Source organism: Eschrichtius robustus, chromosome 16, assembly GCF_028021215.1.
Source record: "Eschrichtius robustus isolate mEscRob2 chromosome 16, mEscRob2.pri, whole genome shotgun sequence".
Lineage (NCBI taxonomy): Eukaryota > Metazoa > Chordata > Mammalia > Artiodactyla > Eschrichtiidae > Eschrichtius > Eschrichtius robustus.
Genome location: NC_090839.1, coordinates 11,089,036 through 11,106,884, shown reverse-complemented (window position 1 = coordinate 11,106,884; position 17,849 = coordinate 11,089,036). Strand labels below are relative to the sequence as shown.

Below are 17,849 nucleotides of genomic sequence, written 5' to 3'. Positions count from 1 at the left end.
GCTGAGGCAGAGAGCCTGATGATCTGTCTTGTTCCCTGCAGATCAGGAGCGATACCTCACAGATCCTGGAGGAAAACATCCCCCTCCTTAAGGCCAAGGTGATGGAAATGCGTGGCATCTATGCCAAAGTGGACCAGCTGGAGGTGAGTCCAGGATAATGAGCTTTCTTTGTGAGCCCCACGGACGTGTTCTGGCTCTTTCGTCGTCTCTTCCAAGGTGCTGATCTGGCCTTGATAGTGTCAGGCCTTAGACCCAGTGGAGTGGGGTGGTGGCCAAAAAGGGGCCTACACAGTATTTCTAAAATATGACAAACATGAATTTATATAAAGGATCCCATTTAAAAATTAGGGTACTTTATATAAAAATCTGAATTTTCAGCTGCTTTTGGAAATTCAGAAGCTTTCATAACCCTAGACCCACCTTTCTTTAAATACTTTATTCTGTTTATTTTTTAAGGTATAAATACTTAAAGTGCACACATAGTAAGTGTACAATTCAGTGAATTTTTACACATATAAACTCCCATGTGAAGATGACCCAAACTGAGAAATAGAACATTTCCAACCCCTAGGCTATATTCCGGTAGAGCTGGTGGCAGCCGCCCCTCAGACGAGACATGTGTTCTGCATTTCACCACAATCCGCACCATGCCCTATTGCCTCACTGCTGAATTATTTCACCTGCCTTTTACCTGTGTGGGCACCAGGCTAAGGTGCATGGTATCTCATTTCCTCTTGGCTGCACTGCAACATCAGTATCCTCACCATCCCATCTCCCAGAGGAGGAGCACGAGCTCTGAGAGGGTAAGCCACTTCTCCGGGGTCACACAGCTAATTCTGTGAAGCTGGGACTTCAGTTCACATCCTCTGGAGCCCAAGCTCTTACTCAAACTGGGGCCCTTGGCTTGGGCTCCTGGCTTCTTGCACAGTGAAGGACCGGGAGGCCGGAGGAGCTGTCACCTAGACCAAGGGGATGTGTGCCCCTCTGAGCTGCGGAGGAAAGGAGCCCGGCAGTGGGCCCTGGAGTTAACAGAGAATTAACATTCTTGTCAGCAGAGAATGAGGCAGGAATATAATTAAAACTTTGCCCTTGGAATAGCTGATTCATTTGAATTTTATTCCACATGTTTGAAAGAGGAAAGAAAATGTGAAGATTTGTAACCCTGGTTCTTGCCTTGCTTGGGCTGGCCCAACTCCCAAGCCCAATTTTTTCCTTAGTATTCAGTCCGCTAGCATTTATTGAGGACCTACTATGCGCCGCTGCAGGGCTCTCACAGTGAGAAAGGCAGAGTGCAAGGGCATGTTCCAGCCAGGAGAAACACAGCAACAAAGCATGACCATAGCATTTCCCGGGGTTGCTGTAACAAGTTATCACAAACATAGTGGCTTAAAACAACATGAATTTAGCATCTTACAGCTCTTGAGGTCAGAAGTCCAAAATGTGTCAGCAGGAGTCAGCAGGGCTGGTCCCTTCTGGAGGCTCTGGGGGAGAGTTCACATCCTGGCCTCTTCCAGTGTCTGGAGGCCGCCTGCATCTCTCAGCTCATGGCGCTGTCCTCCACCTTCAAAGCCCACAGCGTAGCACCTTCCAGGCTCTGTCCTCCTCTGACTCTCCTGCCTCCATCTTATAAGGATGCCTGTGATTACCCGGATAATCCAGGACTGTCTCCCCAGCTCAAGATCCTTATTCATACCTGCCAAGTCCCTTTAGCCATAGGAGGTGATATATTCACAGGTTCTGGGAATGAGGATGGGATATTTTGGGGGGCCCATGATTCTGCTGACCACATTCACCAAGGGTGACCTAGAGGGAGTCGAGTGCTCTGGAGGGAAGTAGCGAGCAAGGAATGGAAACTTCTGGCCCCCGGAGGGTGAGTGGAAGCTGTGCTGGGTGGGTGAGGGCACAGCTCGGGCAGAGGCTCAGAGGTGGGGGGCATCTGCGCTCTGGGGCAGGAAGGAGATGGGGACACTGGAAGGATCCTGGGGGGGCCAGATTACAGGGATGAGGGAGGTCATGACCTGAGCGGGGCTGGAGAAATTGGGCAGCAGGAGGCCCGTTGTCTAGGCCTTCCACTCCAAGGTCAGCATGTTGGCCTTTTTCCTGAGGAATAGGAAGCCACTGAAGAGACAGGATGGCTCAGTGGTTAGCAATCATTCCCCACTCCTGGCCCCTGGCAACCACTAATCTACTCTGAGTCTATGGATTTGCCTCTGGACATTTCATATAATATGTGGCCTGTAGTGTCTGGCTTATTTTACTTTGCATAATGCTTTCAAGGTTCATGCAGGTTGGAACATGTGTCAGAACTTCATTCCTTTTTATGAATGAATAGTATTCCATTGTAGGGATGGCTATACCACATTTTGTTTATCCACTCATCAGTTGATGGGTCCTTGGGTTGTTTCTACTTTGGGGCTATTATGAATAATGCTGCTATGAACATTCATGTTCAGGTTTTTGCGTGGCTATACATTTTCATTTCTCTTGGGTAAATACCTAGGACTGGAATTGCTGGGTCATGTGGTAACTCTTTTTAGGAACTGCCAAGACCAGTTTCCAAAGTGTTGACACCCTTTTACTCTCCCACCAGCAGTTACTGTAAGCTTTAGATGGAGATTGCAAACTCAGATGCCAACAGGATCCGGGACTGTACTGGGCAGTAAGGTATTAGAAGACCAACCCCAAGCCACGCCCCCTTACTTTCTGGGAAGAGCTGGAGCTGAGAAGCAACTCTCCCCTTCAGTGGGGTGTGAATCTCTCGGCTGCCACAGTCCCCACTCTGCCCTAGAGTCTCCCCAACATTGAGGCTAAGTGGCATTTGCCTCTTGTCAGCCCCCGGGACTGCTGCTTTCCTTAGACTAGAGATATTTCTCTGTAACTGGGTCTCAATTAAAGGGAAGGAAAAGTTAGTCCAAGAGGGTCATGGATTTCAAGGCAAATGGGAGAATATGTATTTCCCACTAAGCTGCATGTGACATGAGAACAATAAAACTTAGGACCCGATCAGACCCCAATCTGAGGCCGATGGATTCCAGAGCCAGACCACCTGGGCCTCAGATCTGCCCCTTGGGTAACTTACTCACCCTCCCAGCATCAGTTTCCTCCTCTGCAGATTGTGACTCTGTCATCGTGAAGGTGTTAGTCCAGCACCTGGCATCTTGTAGATGCTCGCTGAGGACAGGCTATCACTGTGGTGGTGGCCGTTGCCCACAGGCTGAGAGCCAGAACCTGGGATGCCTGCTCATCACTCGGCCCAGCCGACTGGGGGCTCCAGGGCCTAACATGTCAGGGGGTTCCAGGGAGCCCAAGACCACTCAGCTCTCAAATCAGTGTGACCCACGGGAGGCGGAGGCTTGGGAACCATGGGGGTGACCTTTCAGGCCAGAAAAAACTAACATTTACTGAGCACCTGCTATGAGCCAGGGACTCTTAAGTGCTTTAGTTGAAAGAACTTGCTTCACCCTCACAGCAGCCCCAGGAGGAAGGGCCCATTATTAGTCCTATTTTGTAGAGAAAGCGGCTGAGGCACAGAAAGGCAAAGTTATTTACCCAAGGTCACACAGCTAGGAAGAGGTGGAGCTGGGACTGCAAAAGTCAGTGCTGCCGTTGGCACCCTTTCTGGACTGGGCCCTGCTCTGAAGCTGGGGGCCTTTGCCACAAGGATTCAGATACATCATTCAGGACTCACAAATAAATTTTAAAACAATGTGACTTTCCCTTCTCTCTCATCCCTCCCCCCCTTTCCTTCTTTCCTTCCCTCCTTCCCTCCTTCCTTCCCTCCCTTCTGATAATAAAAGTGGTTCATTTTCAGTGTAGAGAAAATTATATAGAAGTCACCTATAGTCCCAAGGGTGGTCCCGATTAGCGGTCACCCTCCTTCTGTCCCCTCTCCTCCCCTCTCTGTGTGGATGCGTGTCCGCGTCTTTCCAGTTTCCCCGGATCAGCTTTCCTGGCCAGGTTTCGGCCTCTCCCTGGCTGCGGCCTGGCCGGGCTGCCCTCTCTGGCAGGCACTTTGGAGGCGGTTCCGACCTCGTGAACGCACATTCCTCAGCAACCCTCATACTCCCCACCACATCGGTATTAACGCAGGGAGCGTAAAATTGGAATCGGCTGGAGGAGGGACTGTAGAACTTTCTTTTGTGTCTTACAACCAGATGTGCGGGCCCAGCAAGGCCAGGGGAAGCTGCCCAGCCCGTGGCTCCTTGTCTCCCCGCCCCCCAACACACACACACACACACACACACACACACACACACACACACACACACACACTTGATGTGGCTTATTCAGAGCCTTTCAGCTCTGCCCCTGCCAGAACTGCAGGGCGGCGGCAGCACAACAGTGCCGCCATCTTGTGTTCATCCAATGTCTTTTTGCTAAGGATGCAGTCATTCATGCATGCATGCATGCATGCATGTATTGATTCCTGTGTGTGCATTGATTCATCCATGCATGTGTGCATTCGTGCGTGCATGCATTCATCCATGCATACATTCATGCGTGTGTGCATTCATTCATTCATTCATGCTTGCATGTATTCATTCCTGTGTGTGCATTCATTCATACATGCATGCGTGCATTCATTCATGTGTGCATGCATTCATCCATGCATACATTCATTCTTGTGTGTGCACTCATTCATTCATTCATTCATGCTTGCGTGCATTCATGCCTCCACCATCCAGCTGAGCCCCTTCCAGCTGACCAGGCCCTGGTTGTGGCCTTGTGAACAACACTGACTCAGCACCTGCTCTTCCAGAACTCACATCTAGAGGGAGCTGGACCGTGAACAAGCAGACAGGAAGTTCAGAGGGAGAGGAAAGCTAGGAAGACAGGGAAACGGGGTGGCTCTGCAGTGACGTGGGGCATGTTAGATTAGGTGGTTGGGGAAGACCTCTCTGTCGGGGGGACAGTGGATCCAGGGCCTGAGAGACAAGCAGGGTTCACCCCATCGAGAACAGAGAAGTGCTGCCGGTCTGGAGAGAGCTGGTGCAAAGGCCCTGTGGAGGGTGAGGCCTGGTGTTTTCAAGGAACAAAAGGGCAGCCTGTGTTGCTGGTGTGTGGGACATGGGGAGAGGCAGGGCTGGGTGGTGGTGGGCCTTGCTGGATGAGGCTGACCAGGGCTTTCCATCCAGTGAAGGGAGGCTCCCTTGTGGGGCCCAGCACTGAGAGGGTCTCCTGCCTCTTCCTGGTGCAAGAAAATCTCTTGCATTTTACTATTGGAACAGGGAAGTCCGCAGAGAGGGGCTTGTCTGAAATGGCACTGGAGCCGCCACCTTTGGCGGCCTTCCCAGGTGTACGTGCAGTGCACGCACACAGGCAAACACATGCACATGTACACACCACACACACAGACACATGCACACAACACACAACATATGTGCACACACGCAAACATACACCACACACAAACACATGCACACAACACACAAACATAAGTACACACGGAAACACACATGCACACAACACACAGGGACACCAGAAGTCACAAATGAGTTTCACCGGGCCTGCACAGTACTTTTTTAAATTGTGAATTTATTGCTAACGTTTTGAAAAACTGGACACTTTTCATAAAATCTGAATGTCCTTTTTTTTTCTTTTTAAATGATGTTATCTGATATTAATTGAGCTCTTAGTATACCCTAAGCGCTTAACTGCAGAGCAAGGTTGGTATTGTTATTATTCCCATTTTACAGATACGAAAATTGAGGATAATAGAAATGAAGTAACTTGCCGAAAGGCACACAACTAGTAAGTGATAGAACCTGGATTCTAGTCCAGAGAATCTGACCCCAGCATTCTCTTTTCTCTTCTTTTTTCTTTTGAAATTGGAGGTTCTGCACTAGAGACCCAGAGCTGAGTGACCCTTGGGGGCCGGGACCCGGCATTCCAGTTCACCCTGTTCGCACTCATCCTACTTCACCCGTTTGTCACCTGCCTGCCCCTTGGCAGCTTCTGAGTTTGAGACTCCCCCAATATCCATCAAATATTAAAGTGAGCGATTTCTTAAAAATCCATTTTTCATAAAGAAGGCTGTGCATCCTGAGTCGCCTCTCTGCCACTTCCTGGCTGTGTGACTTTGGGCAGGTGGTCCAACCTCTCTGAGCATCAGTTTCCCTCCTCTGTAAAATAGAGGCTAAACAGAGGGTCACTAGGGGGAGAAGGTGAGAGGACACGAGTGGAGGCTCGACCAGGCCAGGCCTCCGAGGGGGAGGTATCACTGTTACTGTCAGGGTTTCTGAAGGTGCCCCCAGCTGGGCAGGCGCTGCCTGAACTCTCCCGGAGCCCATGGGGCCAGGTGAGAGGGAGGCAGCCAGGAACACACCCCGGTCTGCGCAGATGTGGCATCACTGCTTTCCCCTCTCCCACCAGGCCTTTGTCAAGATGGTCGGGCACCACGTCTCCTTCCTGGAAGCCCACGTGCTTCAGGCCGAGCGGGACCACGGGGCCCTCTCACAGGCCCTGCGGAAGTGGCTGGGCTCCTCGGGGCTCCCTGCCTTCGGGAACGTGAGTATCCTCTACCTCCCTGCCCCCTCCCAGACCCTGGAGCAGGGAGAGGGGCTCAGGAAACAGGAGTTCAAAGGACATGGCTGGCTTCTGCAGACAGGAAACAGCGTCTGGCTGGCCGGTGGGGGGCTGGCCAGGTGGCTGGAGTGTTGCAGTGCCTCCCTCGTGCGCCCCTGCTTGCCCTGAGCCGCGTGCTTCGGTGCTGTGACTGCCCGCCTCCTCACCCACCAGTTAGTAAGTGCTGCTGTTTGCCAAGCACTGTGGTCCATCTGGGGTTACCATGGTGAACAGAAGCAGCCCCTGCCCTCCTGTCCCTTCCTTCCACACCTAAGGACGTGCTCAGAGTGACTTCCAGAATTCAGGTGGGGTCCCCCTTCCCAAGGCACAAGTCAGCCTCTAGCAGACCAGAAAGCAGGGGACGGTGAGGGGGGCAGCCAGCCCGCAGCTTGCAAAGGCCTCTCTCTCCCACATCGCTGCTTTCCTGGGATCCTCCCTAGAAGAAAGGAAGGATCATCGTGTCCCTTTTACTGATGGAAAAACTGAGGCCAGACTGATCCTGCCTTGCAGAGACCTTCAGTGTTTAAGCACCTCTGTCTTTCCGGCTTACTGATTCCCTAGTCTAGGGGACACTGGGCGGTGTCTGGAGATGTTGCGATTGTCACAACTGGAGGCAAGTGGGTAGAAACCAGAGATGCTTTTAAACACCCTAGAGTGTACAGGACAGCCCCCCACACCAGAGAATTATCTAGCCCTGAACATCAGTAGTGCTGAGTTTGAGAAACCCCACTCTAAGCTGGATTTGATAATTTTATGTCAGGTCTGCTTTAAGCACTTTGTGTGCTGTTGTATATGGCATCTGGTTCTCATGCCAGTCTTTGGAGGAAGGCACTTTTATCATTTCCCCGTTTTACGGATGAGGAGACCGAGGCTCAGGGTGGTGAAGGGACTTGTCCGAAGCCACACTGCCTCAAGCGGCAAGGCCAGATTGGAGCCCTGGTTGACCTGTCTCCAGGGTCTTGCCCTTTCCAGGAAAGGGGTCTTGCTCAGTCAGCTGCTCTGTCCTGCCCCCCAGTGGGGTCTCTCACTGTTCCTTGGGCCCTGCCTCTGCTCTGTGGGTCCCCCTCTGCTCCTCTGTTCTCTCTGTCCCTCCTGCATGTCCCCCTTCCCTGTCTCCACTTAGTGTTCTCACAAAGGCTCATATATCGAGTGTTTACAATGTTCCAGGCACTGCTGAGGTATTTCATGTGCGTTAATTCATTTACTTTTCCCAACCATCGTGTACGCTGGGAATGAACGTTATCCCCATTTGACTGATGAGGAAACGGAAGTAGTTGCAGTGTTGCCACTCTGGCCCCGTGTGAACTCATTCTGTTTGGCTCGGGATGCCTGCCTGGGTGTCACTCTCCAGTCCCTGCCAGGACTCCACTGCTCTGTCTTGTCTTACACCTGCCTGAGGCATGTGCTGCTTACCTGCCTGCCTCCAGGTGAGGGACTTGCCCAAGGCCAGTAGCAGCTAGACAGTGGCCTTACAGATCTCATGATCTCGGAACTCCTATTGATCTTTTAGAGCCAAGTTAATACCACCTCCTCTGAGAAGCCCTCTGGGATTGCCCCCTCTCCAGCCAAATGCGGTCTCTCCTGCCTTCCAGTGAAGTCAGGAGCTGCCTCCTTGGTCCCTTGAGTTATGGTGACTGTTCTGGGGTGACCAGGAGCCCCCCAGTCACACAGTGCTCTGCCCGCTGATGGCTTAGAAGCACCATGGGGGAGGAAGGACAGAGGACCTTGGCTGCCCGTGGTCTGCAGCAGTTATCCTAACAGTGGGGCCTGCTGGGTCCTTGGTCTCTGTACTTTACAGTCTTTTTCTATAACCTGCACAATTGTCCCTTTGTGGTTGGCACTAGTGTCCTCATTTAGTGGCAGAGGCCAAGGCTTGGAGGGGGAGAGTCGCGCATCCAAGGTCAGCACCGGGGTTGGAACTCAGGCCCGTGGGGCTGTGAAATGGGGTCTGCCGCCCACTCCTGTTGCAGGATCCCATCGGGGTGTGGCTGGGCGTGCGAGGACCTGCATCCTCTCATCTCTACCAGACTCGGGGCCCCCCAGCCCTACCTGCAGTGACTTGTTCCAGGAAATGCGTCCCAGCCAGGGGTGGTGAGTCATTCAGCAGCCCCGGCGTGTTGATCTTGGCCCTGGGAGGGCTTTGTGTGGAGCAGGCAATGCAGGCAAGTGTGCACACACGCGTGTGCAGACCTGAGGGTTTCCAGGGCTGCACCTGCACCCGGCGGTGCAAGCTGGAGGGGCCCTTCTAGAATAATGGTTGTCACGGCTTGTACTGGGGCCCTGACCCGGCAGGCACCTCGCATTCCACCCTGTGACGTAGGTCTAGTCACCGTCCCCATTTTACAGATGAGGAAACTGAGGCAGTAAAGGGTCAAAGTGCTTGCCCACCCAGAACGTGGTGGAGCTGGGATTTGAACCTGTGAGACCTGGGCCTGGAGCTAGCACTGTGCACCACTTGGCCCTGCTGCGTCTTTCTGGGCCTGGTTCCGACCACTGGAGCTGCAGTCTGGGGGGTGGGGTCCTTGAAGAGCACCCGGACGGGTCTCCGTTTCTTCCACCTGGAAAAACCCACCAAGCCAGGATTTCACACTGTCTCCAGTTGGTTGCCCTCAGTGCCCACCCGAGGTGGACGCTTCACTGACCACTGCCCTCACCTCGGCGTCCACACCAGGCCCCCCAGCAGTGGGAAGCCCCTCCGCACAAGCCCAGATTCTGCCTTCTTGCCTCCACCCGCCCTCCTCCGTCTCCGGGAGCTGGCGTGGGGCAGAGGCTCTTGCGCGGAGGGGTCCTGTCCCCACTCCTGTGGAAGCCCATCCCCCCAAAGGAAATAGGCCACTCGCTGCTGCCCCCAGGCCCTCCCAGAGTCAGGGGGATCAGTGGGGACTCCCTCACAGGGCCCAGGCAGGAGGCCCTCAGCCCTCACCCCTGGCGCCGGGCAGGGACCTTTGGGGGTGTGTTTTCCACCCTCCCTGCTCTTCCATCAGCTGGAACAGGAGTTCCCGGGGAGGGAGAGAGATGGGGAGAAGATTGGTCCGTGTGTTTTCTAACTCTGCCAGCCCCACCTGCCCTGCTGGCCTCCTTTCTCCCTCCTTCCTCTTCCTCACTTTGCAGCTGTAGTGGGGAGGCCCAGGGAGGGTGAGCAGCGCCTGGGCTAGGGTCTCCCAACACACCAGGAGTGCGGCTGGGAAGCAGTCCGCCAGCCCCCCACCCCTGCCCAGGACCAGAGGCCCAGAGCCGCCCCTGCCCACGTGGCTTGGTGCTGGCCGAGGCCTGGGCCGGCCCGGGGATGCCAGCCTGAGTGTACCTCCTCGTCACGAGCTCCCCCGCAAAGGCCAGGCCTTTGGCCTCTATGACTTGAGCTGCCGAAGAAGCGCGCAGTCAGTGCCCAGACTTTGGTGAGAGCTGGCCTGGCACCCTGGACCCTCTGCGCCCAGACGTAAAAATGACATGCTTCCATGCTTCAGTTTTTTCCTTTTGTTTTTTGGTTTTTTTTAAAATTATTTATTTATTTATTTTTGGCTGCTTTGGGTCTTCATTGCTGCGCGCAGGCTTTCTCTAGTTGCGGCGAGCGGGGGCTGCTCTTCGTTGCGGTGCGTGGGCTTCTCATTGCGGTGGCTTCTCTTGTTGCAGAGCACGGGCTCTAGGCGCATGGGCTTCAGTAGTTGTGGCTCTCAGGCTCAGTAGTTGCAGCACGCAGGCTCTAGAGCACAGGCTCAGTAGTTGTGGCGCACGGGCTTAGTTGCTCCGCGGCATGTGGGATCTTCCTGGACCAGGGCTCGAACCGTGTCCCCTGCATTGGCAGGCGGATTCTTAACCACTGCGCCACCAGGGAAGTCCCGATGCTTCAGTTTTAATGCTAACATACATATTTTCATGGTACAAAGGTCCATATTTCCATGCTGTACTGCAAAGAAATTTTCAACTATACTTTTACATTGATTCTTAAAATGTTCCAAGATTTTAACTCAGAACTGTACCTCTCTTTCACTGTGGCATTTTTTTAGCTGTGTGACTGTGGGTAAGCCTCTTAGCCTCTGCAGGCCTCAGACAGCTTAACTGTCAGTTGGCTGACACAGGCTTGACCAAGAAAGGCTCTGCTTGCTAGAAAACTGGTTTCAATTTGATGTGAGATGAAGAAGGCCTCCTCCACTAAAGCAGTGGGGAGAAAAAGAAGAAAAAGACTCCAGAACTCTCAGACGGAGGGTTCTGAGCATGGGTGAGTCTGAAAAGCCAGCTTTGCCTTTAAATAACGGTTCAAGACAGACTGCCTAATCCCTCAGCGGTGAGCAGGTATCGATAGTGGTGACAGAGCCAGCCCTGCAGCGCCAGGCACTGTTCTCAACCCTCATTACCCCACGGGGGAGGTGCTATTTTTATCCCTATTTTACAGGTGAGGGAACTGAGGCACAGAGAGGTTTAGTAACTTGCCCAAGGCCACACAGCTGGGCATCAGGATATGAACCCACATTCCTAACTCTGTTGCCTTGGGAGAGAGATGTGATCTCTTACTTCAGGAAGCATGCATCCAGTGGAAGAATAGAGGCAATGACCAAATCCTAAGAAAATTCAGTAGCTAGTCATTTCTAAAGAGGGCCCTGGCTTGCTCTGAGGGAACCAGGCATGGCCTCCAAGGAAGGGCCGTGTAGGCTGAGACCTGGATGGTGAGTGAGAACAGCCTGAAGTCAGAAGAAAGGGTGCACCCTGCAGCGGGGATGCAGGCACCGAGGCTCTGGGGTGGGACTGAGCTTGGTGCCTGAGGAACAGTGGGAAGTCCAGCGTGGGGACTGAGCTGGGGGGGTGGAGTGTGGGAGATGAGGTCAGGGCCAGATTGGGTGGGCGGGGTCTCTAAGGCCAATGGAAAGCCATGGAAGGGTTCGTAGCCGGGGAGGGACTTGGTAAATTTGCTTTGCTTGGGGAATTTCCAGGGCTCATTCTCTACCCTGAGCTAAGGCTGGCATTTGGGGTCAGCGATGTCTTGTTTAGACTTGACCATGAGAGCTGAGCAGGGTGCGTGGGTGCCCTTCAAGCCTCAGAGTTCAACGGTTAGGAGTGCGTTTCCTCGGCCTGGAAACATCTCATGCTGTGCCTTGAGTTCACCGGAATCCTCGCCTTGCTGGGTCTCGGGGCCTTTGTCCAACTGGAAGAGAGAAAAGGTGCTCCAGTCAGGGCGCCCAGGTCTCCTGGCCGTGTGTCTGGGTCCCAGAGACCCTGCCTGAGGAGGCAGCCCTGTCTCTGCACAGAGAGGGCCCCTCACATCTGGAGACGGTTTCAGACATATGTGGAAGCGAAAGTGAAATGGAGGTGGAGCTGTATGGGCCGCAGGCCTTGGAGGGGCGTGGGGACCATGTCAGGTGTCCCCATGTCCCCTTGGTCCAGGCCCGGTCATGGCCAAGTGGCTTCTACAGGTGTTCTGACCACGCCAGGCCCTCCACTCGGGGCCCGCACCCAGGGGCACAGAAGAGCCGCGCTAAGTTGTTGTAGACCGCTGTTAGTTTTCCGCCGAGCCAAAACATCTTGTTCACGAGGTGTCATTTTGATTAATTTTCCAATGGATAACAGTCTGGTGCTTTCCAAGGAAGGCTCTCTGGCTAATAGCAAAACCACTTGGGGCCAAGTCCTGACACTGCACAGAGCCAGGCTGCCCGGGTGGACTGTGGCCTTGGGCCTGCCCGGCTCACCTGTTCACCCCGCACATGCCCAGGGGTCGATCTGGTAACATAAATGAGTGTGTCTGCCAGGTGTGAGACAGTAAGGAGTGGTGGGGACTGTGGCGAATTGCAGAGCCCCTGCCTTACCTATAAGGGTGGAGATTTCCAGAAGCAACCTTGCAGAAATGGGGTCAAGAATGTAGATTTTTCTATTTTGGGGAGAAAGCTGGGCATGTGGAGTTTTACATGAATCTTCTAATGTCTAAAAGTCAGCAACTAATTTTTCTAAATGTTAAACATCTTGGGGAAAAAAAATCTGTTGCGCCTGTGGGTCACACCCAGCACACTCCCCAGCTCTGGATTTTAGGCTGATGGCCTGTATCCCACAGGCCCCACCCCTTCAGAGGCATTTGGGACCAGGGAAGAGTGGAAAGCCCATGGCGTCTTCCTTCACTTTGCACCAGCCCCAGCAGGAGCCCTCAGCTTTTGGGAGCAGCATGACGAACACATCTACTAGTGCTCCAACTATGGTAGTTGTATTGAGAGCATTCATGAAGGACTTTCGGTGCCTCGTCTCGACGACTTCCCGTAACAACCCCAGAGGTAAATGATATCATTTGAGAAAGGGACCTGAGGCTCGGAGAGGGCCGTTCACTTGCCCAGGGTCACACAGCATAGGCAACAGAGCCAGAATCTGATCCAGCTTAGACCTCGTTCAGTGTCTCTCCCCCTCTCTGTGATCTTCCCGGGTGCAGGAACCACAACCTAGAATGTGGAGGTTGCAGCTGGAGGTCCGTGGACCCAGTCTGCCCCACCCACCTACGTTCTTTGGCCAGCTTGGCATACGCATGTGTTTAATTTGAATTAGTTGCCAGCATTTAGAAAAGCAAATTTCACAGAAGAATGTACACCTCTGGCTTCGCTTGAAAAAGCAGAGGTCTCGGCCCCTGAGCAGTGTCCCCGCTGAGCCGCCATCTGGCCCAAGACACCCATTGTCATTACCTGCCTGTGGGCATTTGAGTTTCCTACCCGGGCTGAGCATGCAGTAGGTGTTCAATAAATACTAGTCGATGGATGCTCTGAAGGCTTCCATGGCCCTTGGAAGCCCGCCTCCCCCAGATTTCTCTGGAGGTGGCCTCCAGGCCGTGGAGAGCTGGGATGAGTGTCAATGCCTGCCTCCCTCCGCAGCGGCTTGGGGCTGCGTCCTGGGCTTTCCTGGAGGTAGCGGAGGCTGTGGGCGGAGCTGTCCTGCCCAGGCTTGGCCTGTAGGAGTCGTCAGTGCCAGGCTCGGCGCCTCCTCCCCTCCCCGCTCCGTACCCGACCCCCCCTCCCCTCCCCTCCCCGCCCCTCCCCTCCCCGCCCAGCCCAGGGAAGGGGGAGGCTCTGTCTGGCTGGGGCCGCCTCCCCCCCCCCCCCCTCTGCCCAATCCCCCTGGAGGGGTGACTCCCGGAAGGAGGCACAGCCTGGCCGGGGCTTTATCTCAGTGGCGGAGGCCTAGCGAGGCAGCAACACAAAGAAGGCAGAGGAGATCCCATGGCGCCTTCTCCCGGCCCTGCAGCGGCCTCTCCTTCTCCTTCTGCCCCCATCATCCCTTGCGGTAAAAATGCAACATGAGCAGATGGCAAATATTAACGCAACAATGGAGGCCGAGTGGTGCTTGGTCCCCAGCCCCCCTGCCAATCCCCCACCAGACTGGCTTTCAGGGAGTTACTCAGCACTCACACGTTAACAGATTTGTTTGACTCCAGATATTTGGTGGCACACGTGCAGGGGAGGGACAGAGGGCCCCTGGCAGGCTGGTTTGGGGGTCAGATTTTTTTTTTTAAGTGTTGCATTTTTGTTAAGATTTTGAGTGGGGAGGAAGTTCCTTACCACAAGGAGGAGTTTTTATTTTGGGGGGCACTGTTGAGGCCTACGTGGGAGCACCCCAACTTCTCTGTGGTTGGAGGGACACAATGCACCATCTCCGAGCACCGCCGCTGTCAGGGACGTCCCCTGTGAGCATCCTCAAGCCCAGTCCTGCCATCCCTGGATCTGGTGGACACTGCCTATGGCCTTTGCATGTGCTGGTCCCCAGCCTAGAAGACTGTTCCTGCCCCCTGCCTGGCAATGTTTATTCATTGTTCAAGGCTAAATTGAATGTCACCACCACTGGGAAGCCACCTGGATTCCCCCAGGCAACATTTCTCCGGACTCCCTGACCCCCTGTTCATTCCACTGTTGGCACAGCACCTCGGAGAGTCATCTGTGTTTTCACCTGTTGTTCCCCAAGACTAAGAGTTTCTCAAGGGTAAGGACTGTATTATCTTTGACTTACTAATAGTAGTTACGACAATGTTGGTGCCAGCAGCCAGTTTTCTGGGCTCTTCTTTGGGTTGACACAAGCTAGCACTTTACCTGCCCTAGCTTGATTCATCTTCATGCCCACCTGTTACATAGGTACTGTCAACATTCCCACTTTACAGATGAAGAAACTGAGGCTCAAAGAAGTTAGAACATTTTATCTGAGCCAGGCATTGGCCCCATTTGATTTCAGAGCCTGGGATCAGGTAGGGCCCTGAGTGAGGCCCAGGGGCTGGGTGGGGACTGTGGCCAATGGGAGAGGCAGGTGCCCTCCCCTCCAGCTGGGAACAAAGGCTCAGAGTGGCCTGACCTTGCCCTTTCTTAAGGAAGGGAGGTTGGGGATGCAGGTTTTTATGTGAAATCAATTGATTTTGAAAACTTGCCTGAGAGCCTCAAAGAAGTCTCCTCAGGGGGCCTGTTGCCTCACAGGCCTCCATCTATGTCTTAGCAAAGACCTACGGTAAATTGGTGTCTACTACAGAAGTCTGGAGGGTCAGTGCCCCTTTACCAAGGGAGGGAGAGAGGGGGCCGATATCCCAGCAGCGGGGATTGGCCTGGAGAGCTACAGGCTGTGCTGAGCAGGCAGATGTGAGGGCTACAAGGGCCCAGGGCTGGCCACGAGCTGTCTTCTCGAAAGGGGCTGGTTCTCCCCAGAGGCAGTGCCGGCAGAGGCGCTCGGTGGGGCCCTCTCCAAGTACTCTCTATAGGGCATCCTTATTTTCTGAGGATTTGAAATTTCCTCAGTCTTATGTGAAGTGTTGACAAATGCAGCTCCCAATACCCACTTTTCTAACCAGAGCATCACTCTCAAGGTCACCCTTCCTAGAGCGATTCTGCCCTCCCAGGTCCCCATATCATGGCACAGGCCTCTCCCCTTTCTCACAGGGTGTAGAGCATGGACTGGACTCAAACCAGGGTTTCGCACCGTCGGCGCCGTTGACATTTGGGGTCAGACCGTTCTCTGGGGTGGGGTCTGTCCTGTGCATCGTAGGGTGCTTAGCACTATCCCTGGTCTCCACCCACTGGATGCCGGTAGCACCCTCCCCCTGGCTGCGACAATCAAAAAGGTGTCCAGAAATTGCCAAATGTCCCCTGGAGGCCAGGTTGCCCCAGGTTCGGCATCACTGGCCCAGATGAATGACCACTGTCAAAACTAGGCGACAGCACGTGGGGCTCATCACGGCCCCCTCTTGGCTTTTGCTTGTGTTCTATGACTTTGGAAAATTTCTGGAATAAAACATTTAAAAATAAATGAAACCATGGGTTCTGGAGCCCAGCAGCCCTGGGTTTGTACCTTGGCGGTGTTGCTTGCTAGCTCCGTGGCCTGGAACAGGGTCTCCGCTTCCCCTCCGTGAGATGGGGCTCACAGGGGTTCAGGTTGAGGCTTTGGACGTGCGTGATTCCCTTTCTATTCGGTGAACTTCTGTCAGGCACCTACCGGGCCGTGGGCCCTGTTCCAGGTGCCGAGGCTTGTGGATCACAGAAGGAGGAGCCGGGTGTACGGAGAATGTCTACACAGCAATCGCCGTGCTGAGGGCCCTGGGCTGACCTCGGTGTGCATTACTCAGTCTCTGCTGGCTGCAGAGAGGTGGGCTGCCATCACTGGCCTCATTTTATAAAAGACAACTGAGGCGGACTTCCCTGGTGGCACAGTGGTTAAGAATCCGCCTGTCAATGCAGGAGATGCGGGTTCGAGCCCTGGTCCAGGAAGATCCCACATGCCGCGGAGCAACTAAGCCCGTGTGCCACAACTACTGAGCCTGCGCTCTAAAGCCCAGGAGCCACAACTATGGAAGCCCTCGAGCCACAACTATGGAAGCCCGCGCGCCTAGAGCCCGTGCTCTGCAACAAGAGAAGCCACTGCAATGAGAAGCCGGCACACCGCAACGAAGAGTAGCCCCCGCTCGCCGCAACTAGAGGAAGCCCGCACGCAGCAATGAAGACCCAACGCAGCCAAAAATAAATAAATAAAATCTACATTTAAAAAAAAAAAAAAAAAAAGACAACTGAGGCAGGAAGAGGCGGAGTCACTTGCCCTCAGGGGGCTGGAGGAGGGAAGGGGTGCGGCCGAGGTGCCCCCCAGCTAACTGGCTCAGTGCCTGCACCTCCGAACATCCCTCCTCGCTGCCCCTGGAATCCGGTGCGCGCACAGCTGGCGCTCAATGCCTACGGCCGCTGGCGTTCGTTTGGTAGAAAGCGCCCTTTGGAAGGGTTGACTGTCCCAGCCCCGTATGTTTGTGCAGAGTCACTGCAGATCCCACCAGAGGGGGTTGGACTGGGACAGTTCACTCTCCCTGAGCCACCGTCCCCCCTGGGCCGGCCTCCCCCGCTGCTCCCACCGGGACCACGGCTGCTCTGGCCGAGGCGGAGGCTTAGGAGAGGGGCTCCCCAGCAGAGGCCCAGCCCGAGGACATCCCAGGTGATGCTGGGTCTTGAGGGGACAGGCACCCACAGGGTCCCCTCCGAGCCCCACCTCTTCTACTTCCTCCCTACCATGGGCCACGCGTTAATTTAACACCCTGCAGAGCGGCCCGGGCTGTGGTTCCTGCCGCGTGGAGACCTCAGCCCCGTCAGCCTCTGTGTCTCGTCTGGTCCCGTCTTCGACTCGTTCACCTGCCTGTCTCTGCCTCTCTCCCTGTGTCTCTGGGTCTCCATCTCCTTGTCTCTCTGCCTGTGTCTCTCCTTGTGTCACACACGCAATCACAAGCCCTGACTGTGCCGCCTGCCCCCAGTCCCTCCCCAGTCCTGCATCTCTCCAGCTCCCCTCAGGGCTCTCACTGGGAACCCCCTCCTCAGATGGAAAGAGAACGGCTATGGGCCCGAGTGGGCCACCTCCCTCTGGGGAGTGGAGGGGCAGGCCAGGTCTGAGTCCGGTCTGTGTCCGCTGGCTGGCTGCGCCGAGGACCCTCACTGCCCCTCTCGGAGCCCTGGTGTCCTCACTGGACATAAGTGGGTCCACAGTTGCGGGGGCGGGGGGGTCCAGCATGGACGTGCTTAGTGTGCCGTAGTCTCAGTGTGTGGGAACTGTTAGTAATAATGGCTGTGAACTGGGTACCAGCGGATGCAGAAGTGATGAGACTGGTCCCTGCCTGAGCTCTAGGTCACCCCAGAAAGTAAACACCCAGAGGCGGGCGTTGCAGCAGATAATTATGAGGTGGGCTGCGTGCTTCTGACTCCTGTGCATGACAGAAAAGGGGATAAGAGTGGGACTTCCCCAGTGGTCCAATGGTTAAGACTCCACGCTTCCACTGCAGGGGACGCAGGTTCGATCCCTGGTTGGGGAACTAGGATCTT

At 54.6% G+C, this 17,849-nt stretch overlaps 1 protein-coding gene across 3 annotated transcripts in view; it reads left to right on the top strand.

Annotated features, from left to right (window-relative positions):
* Nucleotides 1-17,849, top strand: part of BCAS4 (breast carcinoma amplified sequence 4) — a 59,674-nt gene that overhangs the window by 25,199 nt on the left and 16,626 nt on the right. For 2 of the 3 annotated variants that reach the window (XM_068566000.1, XM_068565999.1), the window contains exons 3-4: nucleotides 42-143; nucleotides 6,373-6,507. In XM_068566000.1, coding sequence (XP_068422101.1) covers nucleotides 42-143; nucleotides 6,373-6,507 — 237 coding nt within the window. The remainder of the gene's footprint in view (nucleotides 1-41; nucleotides 144-6,372; nucleotides 6,508-17,849) is intronic. The other variant, XM_068566001.1, reaches the window with a different exon arrangement.